The 25,647-nt window shown below is 39.3% G+C and overlaps 1 protein-coding gene across 1 annotated transcript; it reads left to right on the forward strand.

Annotated features, from left to right (window-relative positions):
* LOC135338731 (transient receptor potential cation channel subfamily A member 1 homolog) lies at positions 1 to 24,775 on the forward strand. The gene is made up of 21 exons (XM_064534795.1): positions 1 to 171; positions 5,766 to 5,798; positions 6,893 to 7,052; positions 7,310 to 7,418; positions 9,649 to 9,822; positions 9,968 to 10,114; positions 11,258 to 11,372; positions 11,871 to 11,989; positions 12,045 to 12,160; positions 13,825 to 13,933; positions 15,367 to 15,514; positions 16,447 to 16,621; positions 17,114 to 17,170; positions 18,124 to 18,542; positions 19,221 to 19,421; positions 19,551 to 19,619; positions 20,982 to 21,203; positions 21,427 to 21,510; positions 21,758 to 21,802; positions 24,189 to 24,263; positions 24,484 to 24,775. Exons 1-21 carry the CDS (start codon positions 112 to 114, stop codon positions 24,523 to 24,525), a joined length of 2,679 nt encoding a protein of 892 aa, XP_064390865.1. The 5' UTR covers positions 1 to 111; the 3' UTR covers positions 24,526 to 24,775.
* Positions 24,776 to 25,647: the final 872 nt, after the last annotated feature.

The following is a 25,647-nucleotide window of genomic DNA, read 5'->3' on the forward strand; positions in this document are numbered from 1 at the left end:
TAATATACTGTGCATGCTCGCTGTGCATGTGACTGAGAAACTAGTTTTCAACATTGATCTGAAACAAGTTTGCAAATAACAGTGGCCTTATTCAGAAGAATTGAACACACTATGGCCAGTGAGAGTAGAAGTCAGGGAGGCATATTACTGCAAACTTTTGGATCCCTGAAAGTAAGGTGTTGATTAGAAGCCATGCGCGTTTGCCTCATGTTCAGTGTACTGCATGTAGTTGATGTATAAAGTACAGCTTATTTTCGTGAGACAATAATTTATATAGGGTGCTATATAGACTCGCAAGCCGTCACGTGCACTGTTGCATGGCGAGCAGTAAACTGGTCAAACTCGGTGTAGAGACTCGTGCAACGTTTGCCACGATATTTGTGGCAACTCATGCAAGTGGCTAGACCGCATGCGGTTACCACAAGATCGTTGATAGTGACGTAGCACTAGCTAAATCTAAGTATCACGTGCAGTAGACTGATGTCACAAAAACCACAGCCACTTAGAATCTTATCTGATATGCTGACTGTGCAACACGAGTGTCTACACGGAGTTTGACCAGTCTAGTGACGGCTTGCGAGTTTAGTGCTATATGAGCGAAATATTGAAACTTCGTATGCGGTGCTGTGATTACAAAACTACGGTATCATAGTCCTGGGTGTGGCCCGACCTTCCGTTAGGATGGGAGGTCGGGTTGCAAGCTTATCTTGGATTTGTTTCGCTTTTTACCGTCACTATAGTGGCGCCCTATCAGATTGCAGCAGTTTTCACGTGGTTGGTTACGTTTGCGTCTAGTTGATGCAGTATCATTATAAGATCAGGCTGGCTGGTTGATTGTCGGGCTTATGCTGATGTGAAATAGCTTTTCAACCAATTTAAACTATATCACTTAGATTTTGAGATGTTATTGTTTTCAGTGTAATTCTATTTTAGAGTGTTTAATAAGTATTCTATGCCTGCATTCAGGATAGGATCACTGCCAACATCTGAGCCTGGTTCTTACAACAAATCTAATCTCTACTTGTAAAACTCTAGCTACTAAGCCAGCAACAAATTCACTAAGTTTTATGCTCTAAAGTTGTCTCTTTATGGCGCTTATACTTGCCACCAGCTGAATGTCGTCATTGGAATGCATTTTTTAACGACTTCTTTGTCTTTCTTGCCTTCAATCAAGAAATAGCAGCCACGTGTGAGCTTAACCGAGTGTCGTACCTCCTCTGAAGGGGTGCCATGCCAAAAGAATGAATCATATAGGCTCAAAAGCAACCTACATTGCAACATTCAGTGGCATAGGAGCAGGGGGGGCAGCCCAGGCAAATGCCTGACCAATATTTCTAGCTTGTCTTTATAGATGTAGTCTACCAGGGGTCTCTTGTCTACGTTTAGCTAAATTCTATGATTCTGCTTTAGTAGCTGCTACAAAAACTGGCACTATTTAGAATCTGATGACATCACAATCTATGATTGAGTTCAAAGCTCATAATAATAACAAGGGCGTCTTCGCCCCCCCCCCCCCCTTTTTTGCCTGACCAATGCAAAATTGCTTCCTACGCCTCTGACATTGCTATAACAAGGCTCTTTTTGAGCTATGCAATGCAACAGACTTGTAATTATAGGCACAGATATAATTGTGATCTTACCAGGAGTTCCTAAAAAGATTGACAATGCATATCACAGGCAAACACACAAGCCAACTGTGACCTAATCCTAGCTTGGGAACATAACATAACCAACAGCCCTATACATATAGGAACAAAATGCTCTTACACAAGTAAAACAGTACATTTATAAAGCAATAAAAGCGTGTGTGTGTGTGCGTGTATGTGTGTGCACCAGTGTGTAACTTTACACAATGCTAACAATAATTATGTCCTTAAGGCTTTATATTTATCAATATTCATTGTTATCCCAGTAGTATAATTATTATGCCTATGCTTGTGTGAAATTAGCCTCGATCCCAGGCCGAGTTTCGCTTTTATAACGGTTAGGCCAACAACTAGGCCTGGTACTCAAGTCTATTTGCGTTGAGTTCGACCCCAGAAGTTATGTGGTCAATTATGGCTTCATTTATGCTTTATGTGGTGGACAAGTATGCCTGGGACTTCTACATGGAAAATACTAACTTTTAGCTGGTTGGAGCGGGCCAGCTCTACAGCATATAGATAGAAGCGCTTTTTAACATAATTAAGGAATTCAATGGTATATGAAACTTTGAATTTCAATAAAGTATGACAAAGTTATGACAACTTTATGAAGGTCAAACTCAACACAAATAGACTTCAGTTGTCTGCGCATGCGTCACATTTTCATTGTACTTGTGGTCGGCAAAAATATTTCATTAACCAATAATTGCATAGAAAATTCACAGAGTGAGTATACAAAAGATGCCATAGGGAGCTGCTTCACAAGAGGAGTTGCCGGTTGTGCTGCAGCATGATTATAGTGACCCAGGGCAACTTCAGGGTGATTGAATGCCTCTGGTTTAGCAGGCTGCCGGACCTCTCTGATTCTAGGCTTCTATTCGTAACTCAGATAAATCTTGTTTGAGAAACGCAGATTCTCTTGGTGCTTCTGAGCTACCAGAAACAACGCTCAAATGAGAAGATCATACTTCAGTCCTGTGAGTATAGGACAAGATTAAAAAGAAACCAAAGACAATAAGAGGGTTTAAACCCTTACCTCACACTGTCCAGTCTCGTCCGTTAGTATAGCCAAGAAGAGCACTGTTGGGATAGCTGGATATTAGCCATTGCTCCTGTGCAGAGAAGTACAATACGTGTACATATTAAATTTCTCGTATTAAACAGGTTATAGTGTCATTGTCGGTCCCTCTGTTCAAGCTGATAATGGCAGCACCAAGTCCTCTAGCTCACACTCTTCACTTGATCCACCTTAAATATATCAATGGACTTGGTGGATCTAGATTTTGCCAAACAAAAATGACTTGATATAGAACCACACAAAAATATCTGACCTTGACAAACTTAACCTTTAGCTTGTCTTCACTTGTTCTTCTGTCTTCAAAATAATGTTTTCTAAGCTTCAGGGAAGATAAAAGCTTCAGCTAAGAGCCATTCCAATAATGATAAACGGGATACTGACTGCTAGTACACGATAGTACACGAATATAAATGTCACAAAAGTGACCGAGAATATACTAATAGCCAGAATCTGGCTAACGACTGACGCATGCGCAGACAATTAGTACCAGACCTGTTGTTCACCTAACCCTTATAAAAGCGAAAACTTGGCCTGGCAGGGTGGGGGAAAGGGGGGATACCCCCCCCTAGCTCCAATTTTCCCCCCTTTCAATTATGACTGAGTGTCTTTAGCTGGGTATTGAAATAACAGTTGACCTTTTTTTAGCAACATTTTCTGGTTACTTTTCTCATTTCCCCCTCTACTTCAAAATCCTGTATGACACCCTGCCTGGGATCGAGGCTAGTGTGAAGTTAATTTCTGCTTGCTTCCAAGGTTACAGGCTAGAGGTTGTTGGTTACATAATAATAATGTTCTGACCTTTTTAGGGGAAAGCAAAGCAAGCTTCCTACACTTGGCTTTGCTTTCACTTTGCTTCCCCTAAAAAGGTCAGAACATTATTATGTAACCAACAACCTCTAGCCTGTAACCTCGGAAGCAAGCATAAACTTCACACAAGAATAGGCATAATAATTAACTACTGCATGGGATAACGAGTGTTGCAAGCATGCGCTTGCTAATGCCTCTCGCCATGTTATGCTTTCGCTTCTATGTCTATGAACTTTGACCTTATAATTAATTTTTGTGTGTGATGTGGGGGCGGCTCCAGAGGAAACTTTAAAATCTCTAGTGCATGCATTTAGATCTATGCTGCATTGCAGGGTATTAAAATTAATGTGCTCCTCCCAACATGTTGTAAGACTAAAGAGTAATTGAAATTAATTGTTTTATTGCACAAAAAACAATAGTCAAAGTTTATGAAAGAACATTCTGCCATCTGTGTTCGCCTCTTCACTGTATATGAGCAGTCTGATTTGTCCTATAGTCTCGGTCCCAAGGACGATGCTAGATCTGTCCCAATAGCTCCAGTAGAACTCCAATCAAAATTTGAAGATAAATATATGTGCTGTAGCGCGCACAAGCCACACAGTATTAAATATTCGGTGCTTTATAGATTCACGATCATTCCGATTCACCTTATTAATAATGTGACGGTAAAAGGTTATCAGATCTGTTATGCGAAGAAGCTCAACGCACGGAGTGAATTCTCTATGAGCATCTTGTTGAATAATGGGAACGTAAATGTACCAAAGAAAAGTGGCACAAAACAATAAACAAATTACGATTTTGCTGACTGCTGACGTACATGCATGTACCGTAGTACAATTAATTACCCAGATTCAATCTGTGTAGCGACCTAAATGTATAACTATATAGCATTACATTGGAGAAAAATCTGCCTGGGGACGTTGTGCATGTACATGTGTGTTTATTGGTAAACTTAATTGTTCTCTCCAACTATAGCATTTCAAACACTTGGCAAACTGTCCATATAATTAAATCCTGCCACAGTATAGTCATGCAGACTAGGTGCTTGTGATACTGAACTAGTAGTATATACCCATGCAGTCTCATTTTAAACCTATATATTATAATGAAAGCACCGCGGCTGCTGATGCCTCGGTGCAGATATGCCAAAGCTACATAACATAAAGCTATAGCTTTTATACACATGACATGTTGAACAATTGTAGTCGGGCGCCGCCGCCCTCTACCGTTGCCCGGAAGGAGGTCGGGAATCAAGCCTATCCACAGTTTTGTTCTGTTGTTGGAAATTCAACAATTCCACCAGCTCCAATCAGATTGCAGTATCTCAAGGGGGTTGATCACACCCACTCAACTGTACCACGTGTGAATTTTGCACACGTTGGATTGACTGAGAGGCGAGGCCAACACCCACTTTAATAAATGATATTCATCGCTATTGGTTAGCACCCACATAGAATGAATGATATTCATGATACTATTGCGTAACAGGCCAGAGAACAAAACTGTGGATAGGCTTGATTCCCGACCTCCTTCAAGGAGGGTGGCGGCGCTCGACTAGAACAATTGCTGCATGCAAACTCAAGTAGTGGGTAATGATCAACCATGATTGTTGTTAAAAACGATGGATGCCAAAAGTTCAAGTCTAAAATTAATTTAGCAGCATTAGCAGCTAGAGTTTTGCAGCTCTCTTCTCACTCTTGCAGCTACCAATAGCTAGCGTTCTAGTACAGAGCTAACTACTAAGTAGAGTAGCAACACTCGGTAAACAAGTTTGGCTACGTGCTCTTCTGAAAAGGCTGCAATGGCATTCCAAGTAAGCAAAACTAGGCATAACTCGAGAACGAAGCATTATTTTGCAAATCCACGAATTAAATCCAAGTAAACATGACTAGAAGCCTATAGAAACTCTTACTTGCACTTGATTCATCCTTGAGCAGCTGTAGCAGTCTACACACACAAACACACTACCGTATACCTCACTTGCGCATGCACACCGAGGCATAATTAGGGCAGAACTTACTACATAAGATCTGGTACTGCATGCTACATGTATATATTTGATATGAATGTTCTGCTTCGATCCAACCTTATAGTGTCGACATTAAAGTTATCTTCTTTATGTATGATTATATATTCTGCATGATTGTTTACAGTCGACATTAATATATATGTCTACACATTGACCACTATCATTATGTGCCTGTTCACACGTACATGTACATTCTTTGATTGATAAGGAATCCAGTGAAGAGTTTAAAGAGATTGAAGAGGTAGGTATTATTCACATGTATGTAATATATCGTGTATGCAGCGTACCATTTTTCATGTATACCTGGGTCATAATTCATTAAATTTCATAGAGAGCGGCAGCGACACCGTTGTTATGAGATAATTATAACTATGCATTTCATGCTTGTGTGAAATCTGTGAAAATTTTTATCCTCCCGCTAGATACGGTAATATACAGTATAACCTTGATTACCGCCCCTCCAATATCCGGCTGCATGGGCTATGTACAGGGTGACTAATAATGAAGAAACAGGCGTGTCCATTAAATGCGCATGCGCAAATTGCACCATGGAGACAGCACCTGCGCATGTGAAAACTAGAGCACTGAAATTCAGCTATTTACACCAATAAATAGAGTAATAATATGTATAGAAGCTGGCTAAGTATAGCAAGTAACATGAGAAATGAAATTCTATAAACCCCTTTCCATTGTTTCTGCATGGTACAGGATCACTTCAGCTGCATGTAAATACGTACCTTGAAAAAAATGATGCTAGCTAGAGGCCATGCAGCCAACATACAAGTTAGCTTTTGCTCGCTTTTATTTGACAACGAAGTTTCAACATCAAAATCTGCCACTTTTACTTGCTGTGTGAAGGCTGTAAATGCAGCGCATATGACATATAGGTGAGTAGACTTAAAATGCACAAACAAACCAACCAACAGACTACTATATACCTGCTGGCCGTGGCACGACCTTGGGTAACAACCATGCATGTGCCCTATATTTGCTTATTAAAGTGGGTGGACCACGTATTGAACTGGGTGTGGCTTGTCAGTTATTCGGCCTGGCTCAGGAACAGAGGGGTCTGGATAATCGAGGTTCTACTGCATGTAGAACTTTATAACTTGTAACCCTTAATACATGTATCGTCATTTGCTTTCCTGCAACACTCAACTTCAAATTGTAAACGATACACAGGAAGTCAGAACATAATTAATGTCACATATCTAATGTATATGGTCACGCTATGTGCTAATTAATGTCACATATCTAATGTATACGGTCACGCTATGTGCTAATTAATGTCACATATCTAATGTATACGGTCATGCTATATGCTTGCCATCTTAGGCCATCAATGAAGGTGACGATGATATGTTGGACCGTATTCGGGACTGGCTAAGGGGCAACAGTGTCAATACAGTCAATGAGTATCAAGCAACTGCACTGCATCTCGCGGCCTCTAGCTTCAGGATAGAAGTAGCGAAACTGCTGTTGGAGCATGGTGCAGGTTGCAAGAATGCATACATATACATACGTATTATTGCTCTGTATAATTATGACCTAACAAAGGTGTGCTCCCCCTCTTGTCAAGTATAGTATATGTACCTGTATAGCGTCCACTAACATTGCCCTATGCTATTAGCACTGAAAATACATGATCACCCGGGATAAGCTTTATTTTGCAGCTGTGTGCTACTGCATGTGATACAATTAAATACTACAAACAAGTATAATAACAAATATAACACGTACATTTCACTGCAGACCCTAATATGGTTGACCAGGAACAGAAAACGGTGCTGCACTATCTATGTGCACTTCCTAGTAAGAACAACATCACTGCGTTTTTCAAATTGCTCCTAGACCAGAAAAAGTAAGAGTATGTATAATTACTATACGCCATACTACATGCACTATCATATACATGCAGTTAGTCAGAAGGAGAGAGAGCACCAAATTTGGTGTTTCAAACCATTTAGTTATGCCTCATGTGCATGCACATGCATGCGCAGGTATACGGTAGTGTGTGTGTGTCTGTCTGTGTGTCTGTGTGTCTGTGTGTGTAGACTTCTATACAGCTGTCAAGAATAAATAGCAATCTATAGGCTTCTAGTCATGTTTTCTTGGATTTCAATTTGTGGATTTGCAAAGTACTGCTTCGTTCTCGAGTTGTAGCTTGCTTACTTGGAATGCTATTGTAGCCTTTTCAGAACAGTGTAGCAAAACTTGTCCATATGGAGTGTTGCTACTCTATTTAGTAGTTATAGCTCTGCACTATAGACGTTATAGCTATTGGTACAGTATATAAGAGCTGCAAAGTTTAGAGGTATAAGTGACACATCTTGATTGCCCTGACAATTAAAATGTCCTAGCATAGTACCTTTCTTGCATGGCTTTAGCCGTCATAATTATGATGGCAGCTGCAGTGGTAATTTTCAAAAAATTGCTGTGCACGCTGTGTGGTATGTGCACGCTGTATGTACCAACACATGCGTATTGAGCTGCTCTTTCATGCACGTGGTATTTTTAATGTCTTGCCTTGAGGTACTCTACTCTGTTGTACTGATGCAGTAGCCATTAGACTTTGTACTTTTGGCCGATTATTTTTAGTACGGTCGATCATTTCTCACTTTTCCAGTTTCCCTGCCCACTACAGATATGATCAGCCTGCATGCAGCAAAATCAATGCAAAAATTAATCATCATGATATTCATCAGTGCTGTATATGTATAAGCAACAGCTATAGTATATATACTATATATAGCTGTTATATATACATACAGCACTATAGCTATATTATATAGCTTTGACACAATCATGCACCGAGGCATCAGCACCTATATATGTATAAGCAACAGCTAGTATATATAGCTTTATGTTACGTAGCTTTGACACAATCATCGAGGCATCAGCACCTGCGGTGCTTTTATTAGTTCAGCAGTGGACATCATGAGCCACTTGTAAACCTGTGTGTAGGTGAAGATAACATTACCCGGGAAAAGAGCGTCTGCCGATAGAACCTCGTAGACAAGTTAGCACTTTAATTAGTGTCTAGTTATACCTCGGTGTGCGCATGCTCAAGCGAGTAGTGTGTCTGTCTGTCTGTCTGTCTATCTGTGTCTATCTGTGTATATAGACTGTTACAGTTGCCCAAGGATCAATAAAGTGCGAGTAAGAGTTTCTATATAGGCTTCTAGTAATGTTTTTGTGGATTTTATTTCGTGAATTTGCAAAGTATATAATGCTTCGTTCTGGAGTTAGCTTTGACACATTCACCGAGGCATCAGCTAGCACCCGCAGTGCTTTAATTCATTATTAACTGTTTTTGTGCTAGACTATCCTACAGGTATGCGAATAGCTATTGAAAGACCTGCATGAATAAATTTTGGTGAGATTGTTCACGCTTTTAAGCATAGAATACTTCTTTAGAACTATTGTAGAACCACCACATTTGTTAGGGCATCATTTTTTCTAGGGAGGGGGAGACTTTGGCTAGGAGGGAAATCCCTCGGCGCCCCCCCTCCTCTCTGTATGTAAACCTGCAGTATAGTACTTGTGACAGCAGCTTGCGCCATGTGATTCTTAAAAACGCTCATTACTGCGCTGCATGCGCACATTTAATACATTATTAGTGTAAGGAATGTAATTATTAGTTCACACATGCCACGTTTGTGTAAACCGCTCGTTTTTGGATTTTGCCTGCTCTGCAGCGCATACAGAAGTTATACACGCTTTCTCTCTCTCTCTTTTGCGCTCTTTAGCTAATTGTTAAAGCCAATAGGCTTCAACAAAAACATTTGCAATGTAAAAAATTGGTAGGATTTTGTGAACTAAACTTCGTGCTTGACAGTTCTGTGAAAATGTCTACTTGCCGGAAATACGGCAAATTTTCATTGAACGTTTTTTGTAGAGGATTGCTAAACAGCGAAAATGAAGTACTTGCACTATGTACAATTTCTTTTTTGGTTTTCATGCGTACGAAACTACAATGTAGCTATTTTGATGCTACAGTATATACATATACGTCAGTACTATAGTTATACAGGTGTACATAACTGAACATGTTATACTTATGTTGTGTAAGAGGATTAATGACTTTTTAGGATTGATCACTTTAATCCTATTGATGGTGAAAATATGACGCCACTTCATTTTGCTGCTGAGAATGGTCATTTGGAGGTTGTCAATGAGCTGTTAGAGAAGGGGGCTGACATGAAGGCTCGTGATGACAATATGGACACACCTGTCCACAAGGCCGCAGAAGCAGGACAGACAAAGTAGGGGAACTGACAAACTGGCCAAAATTGTGTTTTGTCCAATATAATGTGACACTGTAATTGTAGTATTATATAGAGCAAAGTAGTGGCCTTTGTTTTTGAAATGTATACAGTCTTGTTTGGCTATCACATTACACACTCATAGAATTGTGAAAGTGTTCTTTGAGAAGGATGCCGACTGTGTCGTACTGCCTGGCTACAACGATGAGACCCCATTGCATAAGGCTGTGTTTGGGGGACACATAGAAACCGTCAAGTTAATCCTAGGGTACAAACCCAATGTCAATGCTAGGTGAGTCTCTCACTCTGTCAGCACAGGCCGTGCACTCAGTACTAGTGCATATACTTACTATTATAAACGGGTACTAATTTTAGCGAATTTTAGCGAAGTTGTAAATTAAGTACGCGCTAATCGCAATTAGAATCTCATTAAAAAAAATATTTTTCTTTTTTCTTATGTACTTTTGTACAATGTAATGTACTTTTGAGAGTATGCTAAGCAAGCTAGCCCTTTTTCATCTGTATCTGACTCCAAACTTTCCATTCAACCTTAAAACTCACACTTATACATCTTTTGAGATATAAAATATATTATTGTGGTAATGAATTTGCTACAAATCCGCCAAAATCAGCTAGTACTCTAAAAACAGAGAAAAATCTGAAAACGTTAAGGTAAAGCCTTACCCTTACCGTATGTGCATGTACAGTATACATGCATGCATTATGTACAGTGTATCCAGTTTAGAGAGTAGATTACCACAAATTAATGTGCATGCATCTTAAGCTTGGTATAAAAAATAGTGCAAATAATAAAAGTGCCAACTTTGTTGGTAATGCATTCTTCACTATACAGATTTTACACTAAATGAAACTGATTCTTTAGTATAATTATAGAAGTGTCAAAGCTATATACATAACATAAAGTACTACCTATTATATTATAGCACACATGCATATGGATATTATATGTCATAATAAATTAATTCAAAGAGTGGAAAATGATCGACCATGATTATTGCTACAAAAGTACAAAGTTTGGCTGCTGCACCTTTTCTCACTCTTGCAGCGCCAGCGTTCTAGCACAGAACTAACTACTAAGTAGAGTAGCATTACTCCATGAATTTAAGTGTCTCAAATTATAGCCGCGTACTATGTATAGCTCTATATAGCCAACGTGCAAGGTAAGTTCTTCTCACTTTTATTCGACAACGAAGCTTTAACATTAAAATCTGCTATTATTAAAACTGTTGTCTGGAGGCCAGTGCTATGTCATACAAGTGAGCAGGCTCAGAAATCACAGACAGACAGACAAGCAGACAAACCATTGCAACCAACTACTATAACCCATGGCGCCGCGGCGCGCCTCGAGTTAATAACTTATGTCGAAATTGTTGGTACTATAGCCCTAATTTGATTAGATCTGCCCCCAATACAGATCCACTAATGATGAGACTCCTCTCCATTTCGTAGCGTTTGGAGGGAGCATTGAAATTGCCCAGATTCTTCTCAATGAAGGTGCTGAAGTCAACCCTCTTTCCAACAAGTACACAGTAAGCTATGACCTGCACATGAGTGTATATACAGTACGTGTTATCAATAAAGTAGACCATGTGTGCACTTGTACGCCTGTTGTTGACACTAGGTGTAAGAGCTTGGTTCGTTAGTGGTTCATGCGCTGCCGAATTATGCATACCGTAGAAATTGATGCGTGATACATTTATGCGAGTGCATATCATCGCATAAATTTGTATCGCACAATTACTGGCCTTTATTCGAGGCCTGTATAATCCCCATTGAAATCGCGGCATTAATCGAGGAAATAAGATTAAGCACGTAACATTTTCGCAGCCTTATTATTGGCCAAAATATATTTTATGCTTGCGTATATTCCTAGCACTATACGGTATTGATTTTGTTGCCAAACAAAGTATCTGGACTGTTTTTATGCAGCTACATGTAGTGTACAAGCAAAGTTGCCACTGTGTATGTACATACCTGCTTGTGTGACATTCTGATCATGATAATTATGCTGATTTCTCCTCCTCTAGAAATCACCCTTTCACAAGGCTGCTTACTACGATCAAGCAAAGTTGGCAATCTTTCTTTTGGAGAACAAAGCTGATGTCAGCAATGCAGCATTCAGAGATATCATCTCTGAGGGCTATGAGTAAGCCAATTAATTAACACTTGCATTAATTACTCATTTATGTTGTGTCCCTCAGGAACATCGCTAAAGCAGTCATTGAAAACGATCAGTGGCCACTTGCTCTTCGTGGTAGATACAAACGCCGAGGAAAGTATACGACAGCTTTAAGGGAACTGATTGTAAAAATGCCAGGTATTATAATTATGAGAGCTATATAGGTAATACTATAATTATTATATGCTTCGGTGCGCATGTGCATGCGAGGTATACGGTAGTGTGTTTGTGTGTGTGTGTGTGTGTGTGTATAGACTGCTACATGCAGCTGCTCATGCAAGGATCAATGAAGTGCAAGTAGAGAGTTTCTATATAGGCTTCTAGTCATATTTTAATTCGTGGTTTTGCAAAATAATGCTTCGTTCTCGAGTTATGCCTAGTTTTGTTTACTTGGAATGCCATTGCAGCCTTTTCAGAAGAGTGCGTAGCAAAACCTTGTTCACTGAGTGTTGCTATACTCTATACTTAGTAGTTAGCTCTGCTCTAGAACGCTAGCTATGCAAGAGTGAGAAGAGAGCTGCAAGGCTCTGCTAATGATGCAGTCATTAACTGGTATCGATCGTCATGGACATGTGGTTGATCATTGCCCACTCTTTGAGTTTGCATGCAGCAAAAATTAATTATAATGCAAAAATATTCATCATGATATAATGTGTGTATATAAGTAATATAGCTTTATGTTCTGTAGCTTTGGCACCTCCACTGAGACATCAACACCTTTATTATATCTCGAGGCGTATATAGCCGCACGAGGGATACGGTAAAGCTGACTGTGTGTGTGTCTGTTCCAGCTGTACGTAACTGCTCAACGGTTGCAATGCGACGAAAACTAACAGCTTCTATAGGCTTCTATAGCCACGTTCTCTTGGATTGTGATTCGTAGATTAGCAAACTAAAGCTTCTTTCTCGAGTTATGGCTAGTTTGACTCACATTGAAGGCTGTTGCAGTCTCTTTAGAATCTTTCATAGCATCATCTGTTCACACAAACTTTCTATTCTACATATGAGTTAGCCTTACACTAAAGCACTAGCTTTTTGTTAGCTACAAGAGTCAGAAAAGATCTGTTAAGCAGCTACCTATATAGTAGCCATTTGTGAACTTGGTCTCTTTGCAGACACACCCTTTAATAATTATTCCTGGATGTAATGCGCATGCGCACTGCACATGTTACAATTCATGATCCAGTGGCAAGTGAAACTGATGAATCAAATTAGGTTTTCCACAAGGTTGAATGAGCTTACTTCTTTTTCTTGAGGTCCTGGTATACCAGTAAGCCACATTGATATACCATATAGAATAGATGCATGTACACATGCAAGTGTGGTAACAATAGATACATGTACACAAGTCTTTTCTCTGCTTGTTTAGATATACTGTACTGTCTGTGCTTTAATATACTCTGTGCCTTCGACAAAGGTTTGCTCCCACTGTTTGGCTACAGGCCATTTGCAGTTGCTTCAGTATCGTTGAAGATTATTCATCAAGCCATCAGATATAGGCTTCTGCCATTCAGCTCCTCTTCTATAATGACTGTCCGTAATTCAATTCTGTCAACAATTGCAATCAACAATAATAATTATTATGCCTCTTCACCTCTTCTAATAGTTTTTGAGTGAAAGCAAAGCAACGGCGAGAGGCATTAGCACAGCGCAGCTTGCAACACTCGTTATAATAGCTTTCATATTGTGTCTATATACAAAGACCAAAACCATTTTTTTTACTTATGCACATGTACGTATATAGTAGTGTTTTAAAGCAGAAATTGTTTGTCTTGCCATCCGATTTTCCATTGTTTTTGCAGATGTTGCATTGCAAGTGCTAGATCACTGTATCGTTGAAACTCCTTATTGCTCTGATCGTAAAAACACTCATTTTGTTTACAACTATGAGTTCCTCGATGACGTTCCAAAGTAAGTATTACCACATCTTCATAATTATGGCTTAAAGTTTTCAAGTAGAAGTGATCCACTTTAAGGTCCACTGTAAGGCATAGTGTACAGTAGCCCTCAATAAAAGATTCCTGTTCTGTTTGCGTAAAATGTATACCATTCCCATTTAAACGCTTCAGAATAAATGCATAATGAATGTATTGTATTAGGAAAAAATGCTTCCGTTTTCACGCATGTGACACGAGCAGCATGAAAATTGTTGAGTGAGCAGATTAATTAACTTGTGATTGTGTGTAGCTAGCTAGCTAGCGGATTGTCTAGTTAGGACATATACAGATAGAGGAAGAGAGATATTGGAAACGGGAGTGGCCTCAGAAAACATTTGTGCCTCGCTTTCTTGTCTTTTTTTTTGCCTTAACTGAGGGGTTCTGTATCTCCATGACTACGAGGCAGCAGATTAGCTGGCTGAAAGAGATACAATCGAATTAGCAGCAGTAATTACAGAGAATGTGCAGAGCTAGTGGTATTGCATGGACACAGTCTGAAATCACCAGAGGATGTTGAATTGTATATTTGTATGGTAAATTAGAAGAGAAGAAGTCCACTAGTTTGAGGCAATAACCGTGATCATTTCAATTATATAATTACACCTCAGGTGCATTAAGGACCAATTATTGCTGAATTTGCAAGTTCTATGCTCCGCCCACACGGTCTCCTTGGTTTTCACCCACACGTTCATTACTTGAACGTACCACTCCCTTTTCATTTTGCAGTAGTTATGCCGCTGTGAGGTATACAGTAGTGTGTGTGTGTGTGTGTGTGTGTGTGTGTGTGTGTGTGTGTGTGTGTGTGTGTGTGTGTGTGTGTGTGTGTGTGTGTGTGTGTGTGTGTGTGTGTGTGTGTGTGTGTGTGTGTGTGTGTGTGTGTGTGTGTGTGTGTGTGTGTGTGTGTGTGTGTGTGTGTGTGTGTGTGTGTGTGTGTGTGTGTGTGTGTGTGTGTGTGTGTGTGTGTGTGTGTGTGTGTGTGTGTGTGTGTGTGTGTGCGTGCGTGGGTGGGTGCGTGCGTGCGTGCGTAAACTGCTACAGCTACTCAAGGATCAATGAAGTGCAAATAAGAGTTTCTATAGGCTTCTAGTGTATTTTCTTGGATTTTAATTTGTAGATTTGCAAAATAATGCGAGTTATGCCTAGTTTTGCTTACTTGGAATGCATTTTCAGAAGAGTGCGTAGCAAAACTTGTCCATGGAGTGTGGCAGAGGCCAAGATTTTACTGTGTTTCAGTTGTCCAACTTCCGATTATTTCATTTTTTCATGATAACATCGTTGAACTGCTTCAATTAATTTTTATACTGTTGATTTATATTGAGGGAAGTGATCCGTTCCACATCCTAAAGTTATTCGAAAATTTATGATACGTATACGTGTTGCCATTTTATCACTTTCTGTTTCATGTAGGGAAGAGGTGAAGATTGAGAGGAGAGAGCCATGGAAGAAGAAGACTTATGGTTGCAGTTACGATGAAATTTGTCGTAGAGACTCGGAGCCTCCTCTCACTCAGGATATTTCTCATCCTGCATGCAGCAAGCATCCTCTACAAATCATGGTACACTAACAGAACCTGTATTTCAGAATCTCACTCATAGTATTGCGTTTTCAACCACATTTCAGTCTGACCAATTAAGGGCAGGCCATTATATATATAGTGCATGGCTGGTATACGTATGTACTAGAGTGACACAAGGTGTCATGGGACGAGCGGAAGCGTTTGAGTTTACTGTGTTTAATTTGATGCACTTCGTTCATGTGATCAGTCCAGTCACCAATAACCCTATTTAGCTAGTGACTCTGAGACTATAGCTGAGACTGAGCTGCATGGCCGGCCGGCTGGCTATGGATATAGATTAGTCAAAATTGTTATTGTCATAATAATGTTAAGAAATGCAAAAGTAGTTTCAAAGTTGTTTGTTTTGTTAATGTTTATTGTGACCAAACCGGCAAGGTTTTTTTTACTGCAGGTGTGCCTGTGGCCTCAAGAGTTTGTATCTTGTCTGCATGAACTTTAGTTACAAGGCTAACAAGTATACTTATCATGTACTGTGGCTTGGCAAGTATTAAATAATTATAAGCTGCTCTGATCACCTGTTATTATTAAGAGTACATGTGTGACCTCAGAAGTGTCCATCCGAGGTATTCTGACCTGCCAAGATTATCACAAGTCTGTGCCGGCCAGTAACTGCACGAGTGACATTTCCGTTAAAAGAGCCAAGGAAAACAGCCTTTTGAACTTTCAGTAGCCTTTTTTTTTTCGAAATATTTCTTCGTACTGCATTGCATGCATTATAGTGAAGCTACAGTAGACTGTCTATGTAGTATTCGAGCCATGAAATGACTACTGCGTTTCAGCTGGACTTCCAGCTCATTCTAGCTGCTCAAGATCACTAGATCTAGCTCATGAATAATTAATGGGGCAAACAGTTTACCGTAACCTTCAGATTGCATGTTCTACTAACATAATTATGTTCTTTGTGATTGCAGGTTGATCAAAAGGAGTTAGATTTGTTGAAACATCCAGTGGTCGGCTCTCTATTCCATTACAAGTGGAAAAGATTTGGAATAATTGGTTACGTTGTCAATCTACTGACCTACGCCGTGTTCCTATCTCTGCTCACTGCTTTTGCCCTGCTAGTACCCAACCCACAGTCTCCTCAGTGTAAGCGCTGCATGTATTCTGTAATGCAGCAAAGGTATACTATGAGATGCCTGTCTATATATATAATTAAGATGCCTGTCTATATTGGTGGGTTTAAATGGGATTTCAGGCCAGAATTTATGATCATAATACGATCAAATATGACGTTTTGGGTGGGATAATGGAAGGGGATTACGTTCGATTTATTTCTCGAAACAGAACAGCTAAAATAGTCATAGTAGTCACTAAGTATAGAGCCACTAAGACTAAAGTAGCCATTAATTTTTATCCTCGAGGCAATACCGTGAATTAGCTCGCATATAATTATACTGAGTACTTTCTGAAGTGCAGCTAATGTGGCCAAACTGTATACCATCCCAAAGGTGACCGGAATAACAAGAGTCCACTGTACCAACGTGTGCTGTAACTGTGTCAGTCTGTATATATAATTATGAAAATTGAATATCATACTACATATACATACATATACTATGCATGTATTTATATTTACAGGTGCATGTACGAACAACACAGTGCCTACAGAAAATGGGACATTGGTCAACTGTCCGTGTGAGTAAAAAGTCTATAGATATATATACTATAGGCGCTACTCCCAAACTGAACAGTCTTTTTATTGTGGAACCTCCAAGCTATAAATAAAGCGCTAGCTATAAGGCTCACAGAAGTTTAGAGAACGTTTGTTAGACCTAGACTAACACATACAAAGGCATTTTGTTATTGCAGTAGGGAGTCTTACTGCATGGGGTTCTTAGAAGAGAGGTATAGCTAACTATAGCATTTCACTTTTATTGACCTGTGTTGTAAAAGTGCACCGTCAGCTCAATTAGCACTCGCCCGCAGATGATTATCACACACTTATAGTTTTGCATCAACAATTAAACAAAGCAATCGGTCATGCTTTTCAAACTTGCATGAGATGCGATTTCCAACGTAAGACGCTCCTTCTGTAATCTGCTCCTGATATACCCAGGCCCAGGCATGAATTTATCATCATCTGTATTTACAACAGTCACTCCTTAATATAAATGACTGTGTATAGATAGAGAAGGCTAACCCGTGAATTACCCCTATAGTTGATGCTCATTACACATCATTGTACCATGCAGTTTGATTATAAGTTTGGGCACAAAATATATACTGCATCTGTAGGAATAGCAGTCTGCTATATATTTTTTATTAGAGACTAACAACGGCTAATTATTAGGTGTGATACCTAAGAGCTGGATGCACAATTGTTTGATTGTCACATCCTACTAAGTCCAGCAGAGCACTTTTTAGAGCAACACAGATTCAGTGACATCATTATGACACGTAGCGTTACTTGTGGTGCCTTTCAGTAACATGAAAATACTCTCGGAATGTATTTCAAAACCAGAGGAAATCAAAAATAAACGAATTTGCTGGGAGGGTTTTAAGTTTTAATGCAAATTTGTGCAAAATAAGCATTTGATTGTGGATTATTCAATGTACATGTATAAAGAAGGAATAAATTTATTTTGCAGATACTACTGCTGAGCTAAAGGCATTTCTCATTGTATCATCAGCTATTGTACTGCTCTTGGCTGTAGCTCGGCTTTTCTTTGAGACAATCCAGTTCATCACCAAAAGATTGTCTTACCTTACTGACTGGATTAACTGGGTAGAAATTATTCAGTATGTCACCACAATAATATTTGTGGTGGTGTATAGTACAGACAATTTCTGTGTCTTGAACTGGCAGTGGCAAATTGGAGTGATTTCAATATTCCTGGGATGGATTAATCTCATCTTGTTTGTTTCAAAGCTACCGTTTGTGGGGATTTACGTTCTCATTTTTATTAAAATATCCATGACCTTCTTGAAGATGCTGCTCTTGACCATACTGTTGATAGTGTCCTTTGGGATACCATTTTTTATGGTTTTCTTCGACGTGAATGCCATCGTAAGTCATTGTACATGCAGTGTATATACTCTAGAGTATATATAGATAAGAGTAAGAGTGTTGAACTGCTGTAGTAAACATGGAACCGCATTTGCCTTATTGTGTGTCATTACTGTCGCCATGCACTATTCAATTAATGAGTACTTACGTTGATTAAGTGTTCTTGAGTAAACTGCAGTGGTCTGTGGTTTGTAGCACCGTCTGTATCAGGAACTGCGCAATCAGCATGTGCGGTTTCTGTGAAGTGTTGCTAATAATTTACCGATTGCCTATGAAATGATGACGCACAATAAGGCAAATGCAGTAATTACTATAGCTGGTCAACACCACTCTTTATCTACTATTATGTATGCATGTGTATAGAGAGCATTAATTATGAGTGGAACCTGTCATACACCGTACAGTGGAAAATTTCCACTCTAGAGCCCTCAGCAGAAATCTTAAATCTTTGCTTCAATACCAAAAAACCACACCCACCAATAGTTTTGCATGTAAAATACCGGTGTGTGTGACAGTAATATTATTTTCGCGTTTTCTGTCTGCCCTCGAAAAACACAAAATTTTGCACCTTACGAAAATTTCCCGCTGTGTACGATATATATGTATTGGACACTTGCACTGTTGTATACATAATAATACATGCATGACATACAGTATGTAATTTGTTGATTATTACAGCGTTCTCCATTTTCGGGTGTTCCTCGATCGCTGCTTAAAGTGATGACCATGACAACTGGTGAGCTGGACTATGACACGATATTTCGTTTGGATCCGTCTGGTGGAAGTGATGGTGCAGACGAAATACGTTTCCCTCCGATTTCAGTCATTCTCTGGATCATATTCATCATACTTATGCCGATCATCCTCACCAACATGTTGGTATGTTTGTTTGTACTAAACGGAATGTTGCATCATCAATCAATAACTTACCACAGAGTTACGTTTCGTAGCAATTAATGCATTTTCCAGTATAATGGAGGAAGTTCTATTTGTTTCTTGTTCTCACAGACTAGTTTAGCTGTCGGTGACACTGAAGAAGTTCGGAAGGAAGCGAAACTAAAAAAGATACAATTACAGGTACGACTACTATAGGCCAATCGGGAGTGATTTATTTCAAATGCATGCATGGAAAGCACCAAATATGCTCTGCATGTGACTGACTATACTATAATTATACGCACATGCAGATCAGTTGAGTATGCGCGTGCAGTCGGTGCAACATAATTGTTGCAACCTTGGGGATGCATGCAATGTTGCTTATAGTCTAGCTCATCTATATACCTGCCAGCACCCTCAGAAATATTTTTGCCCAGAAATCACAAAGTTGCTGTAAACAAGTATTATTGTATTGAGCATCAACTATCATTCATTCTTGCTGTATATATAATTATATTGTTGCATATTCTTGGCAATTAAGAGACTGTACCATTTTGTGTTACTATACCGCTGCATGTCTATGAATTAATGCCTGCATGCATAAAGGCCCATATAAATTTTGATATGGAGTCCATAATACACACTTCGGGTATGTCTTAGGATGTATTGGTTTTGTACTACCGAGGGCAGTTGCACATACAACTGCACGAGGTAGTAGTACAATAACAATACACACGCAGATATCCACGGTACAGGTACAGCCCGAGGGAATACATACAATTTCACATACAACTGCATGCATGAGGTATTAGTACAATAACAATACACACACAGATATCCATGGAGCTTGTACTATGAACACGTATTGATTAGAAGCAATTAGAAGCTGTTATCCAACCCATTTACAACTGAGTAGTAAGTAGTAAGCACTCTTTGATCTCTACTGTGCACATTTTGTGTGGTGTTTGCACTTGACAAACCACATTTACAACTTCAGTCTTCAGACAACCCATTTCCAATGGGGTCAGGTAGTTTTATTGATGATACTGAACAATTGATCCTCACAATTTGATCCAAGTGTTTCATAGTAGTTTTCTAAAAGAGAGAGCCCTTTAAGGGTGGAGGGTGGGCTTTAGGCTCACCACAAACAAGCCAATGTACCCTAGGGTATATGAATGTACACCCTAGCAGGGTACATGCATGGGATTTGTACCCTGGAGTATCCTGAGAGTTTCATGGATATTCCTTAGTGTCAGAGCACATCATGGTACAATATATACAGACTGTTATTCCTAATAAATAAAAAGTGTGATACACATGTACGTCATAGGAATTAAAAACCACATACATTCCGGACGATTAGTGGACTATTCATGCATTGCTCAGACATGCAGGATTACGACCGGAGAGCGGGAAACTATATACAGTCTCGTTTGGAGTGCCTAAATTAATGCACAAAGTACATTTTATAAAGTGCACATGTAAAACAGAGGTCTGTGTTTATCGTGCATTCTGCTAGAGATTCAATCAGGTCTTAATTGACTCATATTTTTACAATAATAGGTTGAACAAGCATTGTCAATGGAAGAACTGGTAGTAGCCTTTCAGAAATGGTTCAAGTGTTGCCTGCCTAAAGGTTGGAAGCGGGCTAAAACTTCGCAAACATTATACCTAAATTCAAAAAACAGCAGAATTGAGCAACTCGGATTCATATTGTGGGAAGGAGACTTAGGAGAGCGTTATGACAACATTCAAGCCATTACTCGTGTTTTGTCCCTTCCAGAGGTAATAATATAATTATGGTATGTATGTATATATATATACATGCATGTATAGTGGCGTTCATGTGTTGTCAATATCTGCTCTAGGAAATTTCCCTATGAGAGATAAACTGTATAGGCACATGTCATGGCACTCAGGCATTAGTGTCCTTTATATACATGTAATGTCAAGCTTGACACATTAATTTTATCAGCATAGTTATAATGTAAGGCTTTTACAACTGCAGAATGCAAACAAAGAAGTGTTGGAGATAGCTGGCGCAATAAATGAGAAAGTATCTAAAATGGAGACAACGCTTTTGGAATTTAAGGTATATATATATATACGTACACGTATATACATGCGTATATAACACTGTGTTCCCATGTTATGCTCACTGCCTGCTCGTATATACAAGTCAGAGTGTTTCGTCCCTATATACACCTCACTAATCAGTATAATTATACGTAGTAGGTATAAGTGCTATTCAAGGCACATGTGTACGAGCACACACACTAATTAGTCATTGAGTATACTACATCGTCATGTGTAATGTGGATCTTTTGTCACTATTGCAGAATGAAATTGATGATAAAATACACAGTATGGAAAATACTCTCAAGGTTAGTTTGGGTTGTCGTCACTAGCTATATATATATATATACTTGCATGTGCATGCATGAATGCATGTGTGTCCCTTCTCAAGTTTTTTTGCATAGCCACACAAGGGATATACGGTAAAGCAGACTGCATGTGTGCATGTGTGTCTGTGTGTGTGTGTGTGTGTGTATATTCTCGCCGTAACTGCAACGGTTGCAATGTGACGAAAACTAACAGCTTCTATATATAGGCTAGCCACGTTCTCTTGGATTTTTTCTAGAGTTATGGCTATAGTTTGACTCGCATGCAGTGAAGGCTGTTGCAGTCTATCATAGGCCTCCATGCTCTTGAACTTCGAAGTACGGCTGTCATTTTATCACATATAATAATATATGAGCCCTGTCTTCTCTTTTTGAAATTCTCTTGCTTCTTAACTTTCCTCTTAGGCATTTCATATGAAAAAAGAAAGCTAAAAAACATTTGCAATGTGAAGCATTGCTATAGGATTGCCAGGAACTGAAGCACGAACAAGCAGAAGCGTAGAAACAAGAAATTCGGCGAGTGCATGCATAACTCCAATCCGTTACAACGTCATGAACATGCACTTTAGCACGGATGGATTGTGTATGCCTGTACTCAACACTGTATTATAGGGAACATTATCAGCATAATAATAATTATGGTCATTATGTCACATAAATATCCAGGGGCGTAGCCAGGGGGGGTGCTAGTCAAGTATATATACCATTCACAGAGAAATGTATCTGTAAACAGTTAACTATAGTTTATTTTGTGATCGTGGCCAGTTTCTGTGTGCAAATAAATGTTCAGCCATGCCCAACTTGGCAGATAAGTTAATTATGATGTCATTAATAAGAGGTGTGGCTTCCGGTCAAATTTCAGCGCTGCGCGGCTAAAAATCGGGCCGCTTTGCGCCCTCTTTCGTCTATAATAGCACCCCTTTCTCCAACATCCTGGCTACGCCCCTGATATCCCCTATAAAATGCATGATTGTACCCATCAAACCAAAGTTTGCGAAAAATATGACATTGTAACAGATTGCATGGAGTTATGCACTCGCCGAATTTCTTGTTCTACGCTTTTTCGTCGTGCTTTTCCTGGCAATCCTAGCAACGTTTCACCAAATGTTTTTTAGTTCGATGTACAGAGCCTCGATCCCAGGCCGAGTTTCGCTTTTATATTGGATAAGCGAACAACTAGGCCTGGTACACGTTGTCTGTGCATGCGTAAAATTTTCATTTCGTATTTAATAACCAATGCACAGTAGACTCTCGTTAATCCGGTCACCCTTGGGACCATGCAGCTTGGCCGGAATAGTGAGGTGGCTGCAGCTCAGGAAATAGCCGCGGCTTAAAAACGACCTTACCTCGAATCTAATGACTACTTTTGTGGTTCTTGTCTCGAGGATAATGTAGAATAATGAATTATTCTGTTCTCTATTGAAGTGTAACCAATTTTATTTGCTAAACCACACCCAAAACGTCATATCCGGCCGTAATATACCTATAAAATTACATTAAAAACCTTGTTTGGGACAGCACTGGCCGGTAAACGGAATAGCGAGTGGCCGTACTTCAGGGTGAGTTTCTGCAGTAAACATAATATTATAGCTAGCATTCCGTGCCAAGCCAAATGGCCGGTATATCGAGGTGGCCGTACTTCAGAGAGCCGGAATAGCGAGAGTCTACTATACATAGAAAATTCACGGAGTGAATATACATATGCAAGATGCACATTAGGAAGCTGCTTCATGCACAATTAAGGAGAGTGCCGGTTGTGCTGCAGCACGATTATAGTGAGCACAATAATTAGTATTCGAGGGCAACATGATTGATTAGGGAGGCTTAGAAAGGGCTGCTGCATGGACCTCTCTATAGGCCCCTATATTCAACTCCGGCGCAGCTAGGTAAACCTTGCTTGAGAAACGAAGATTCTCTTGATGCTTCTGAGCTACCTTTTTTAGGTAAAATTCAGAGCTGCACTACGCCTCTGGGAAGCAGGAGCATCTTCTTACTATAGTACAAGCTACCTTGTTTTCATAAATAGCTAAGTTGGTGCCACGGCAAGTTACAAGTTAATTGTCATACTGAAAAATAGTTAACCTTTTTTTTAGTAAAAATTTTGAGCTGTTATTTTGCCACCCCTGCAAATCTAAGCTATCTACGGCTCTGTACATGCACATGTGTGAGCACTGAATTTCAGCATCATATATAGTGCCGTTATGGTTGCTGGTGCATGCAGTGGCTTCCATACTTAATTCGTCAGCCCACATGCACTATATACTGCTTTATAATTTACGGTTGTGAGATATTAATTTTATATACTTCAAGTCGAGGTTTTATCCACTCTATATTAATTGCTATTGTTTTAAGGCTTTTACAACTGCAGAATGCAAACAAAGAAGTGTTGGACAAAGCTGACGCACTAAATGAGAAAATGGAGACAACCCTTCGAGAATTTAAGGTATATATAGCATATACACGTACTGTGTTCCCATAATTTTTTTTATATATACTCACTGCCTGTGTTGGAATTATGTTTGGTCCCTGCTATATACACTCACTAATCTGTCTGTATGAATATAGTATAGGTATAGCTTTGGCCTGACTGTGTATTTAAGCATGTATGATGTATGCATGTACAAATTAATGTATTTCAAACATTTCCCTTCTCTCAAGTGCAGTCACTCTTGGAAAAAATTGGAAAGGAGGGCCGATTGTCTTAAATGTCCAAGTTTATGCTCTCTTCTACTACTGAACTGTTGATTTATTAAGGTTTTTGATTCTATTATAATATAATTTTTCTGTATTGCTGTATTACGAGTGTGCAATGTGCAGTTTAGTTCAAGTTCCATTGTCTGATCATAACTCAAATGTCGAAGTTTTACGTGACAGTTGCTGATAATATTTTTAGTATCAGGGTTTATTTCTATACATTTTGCTGTATTGTTGTATGAGTGTGCTTCTATTTCCGTGTTTAGTTTAAAGACTTCCCCTGCATGTTACTGAAAATACTGTACTAGAAAGACTGAGATGACAGAAATAGAATCTAAGTGTAGTACAGTGTGTTTGGGTTTGATTACTGTACTGGTTTGTTGGACTGGATAGATCTACAAGTGTTCCAAGCAGGATCAAGAGCATGCAACCTTCAGAAACAGTACAGTGCAACAACCAAAGAGAGTAGAACTTTTGACGTTTTTGTAAATATCTTCTAAACAAAATGTGATTGTAGGTTGGTCACGAAGCCAAAACGTTAATAATGACGTAGTCTTTTTTTCTTCTTTTTTTTTCTTTATAAAATTTAATGCAGAGCATAGGTGCGTACCAACTAGCAACTGAGAGCTAATATTAAGGTAGCCCTAACAAAAAACAGCAAAAGGCAAAACAAAAAAATAACAAAAAAACAAAAACAAAAAAAACAAACAAAAAACAAAAGTAACTAAAAGGTGCAGGCAGTGACAAGGACCGTGCAGTGACATACAAATTAATTAACAGACACAAAACTGTAAGTAAGGGCAAGCAGGCAATTAGTTATAAGTAAGTAATTAATTGAAACAATCCCACACATGAGCCTTAAAACTAAGTAAACTACTTGCAGAGACAGCACTGCTTGGTAGAGAATTCCAGAGTGGAACCACATTTACGAAGAATGATGATTGATAAGACAGTGTTTTGGCAAAGGGGATAAGTAGAGGTTGGTCATGATGGTAATGCCGAGGGTTCGGTTTCGGATTGAGTGTGAACCTTGATGAGTGGAGAAAAGATTCTCCCCTGATGATTCTGCGGCACAGAGTTACTTTCTATTGAGACCGTCTTGTGCTCAGAGAGGGCCGAGATAAACTAGCTAG

Source organism: Halichondria panicea, chromosome 7 (assembly GCF_963675165.1).
Source record: "Halichondria panicea chromosome 7, odHalPani1.1, whole genome shotgun sequence".
Classification (NCBI taxonomy): domain Eukaryota; kingdom Metazoa; phylum Porifera; class Demospongiae; order Suberitida; family Halichondriidae; genus Halichondria; species Halichondria panicea.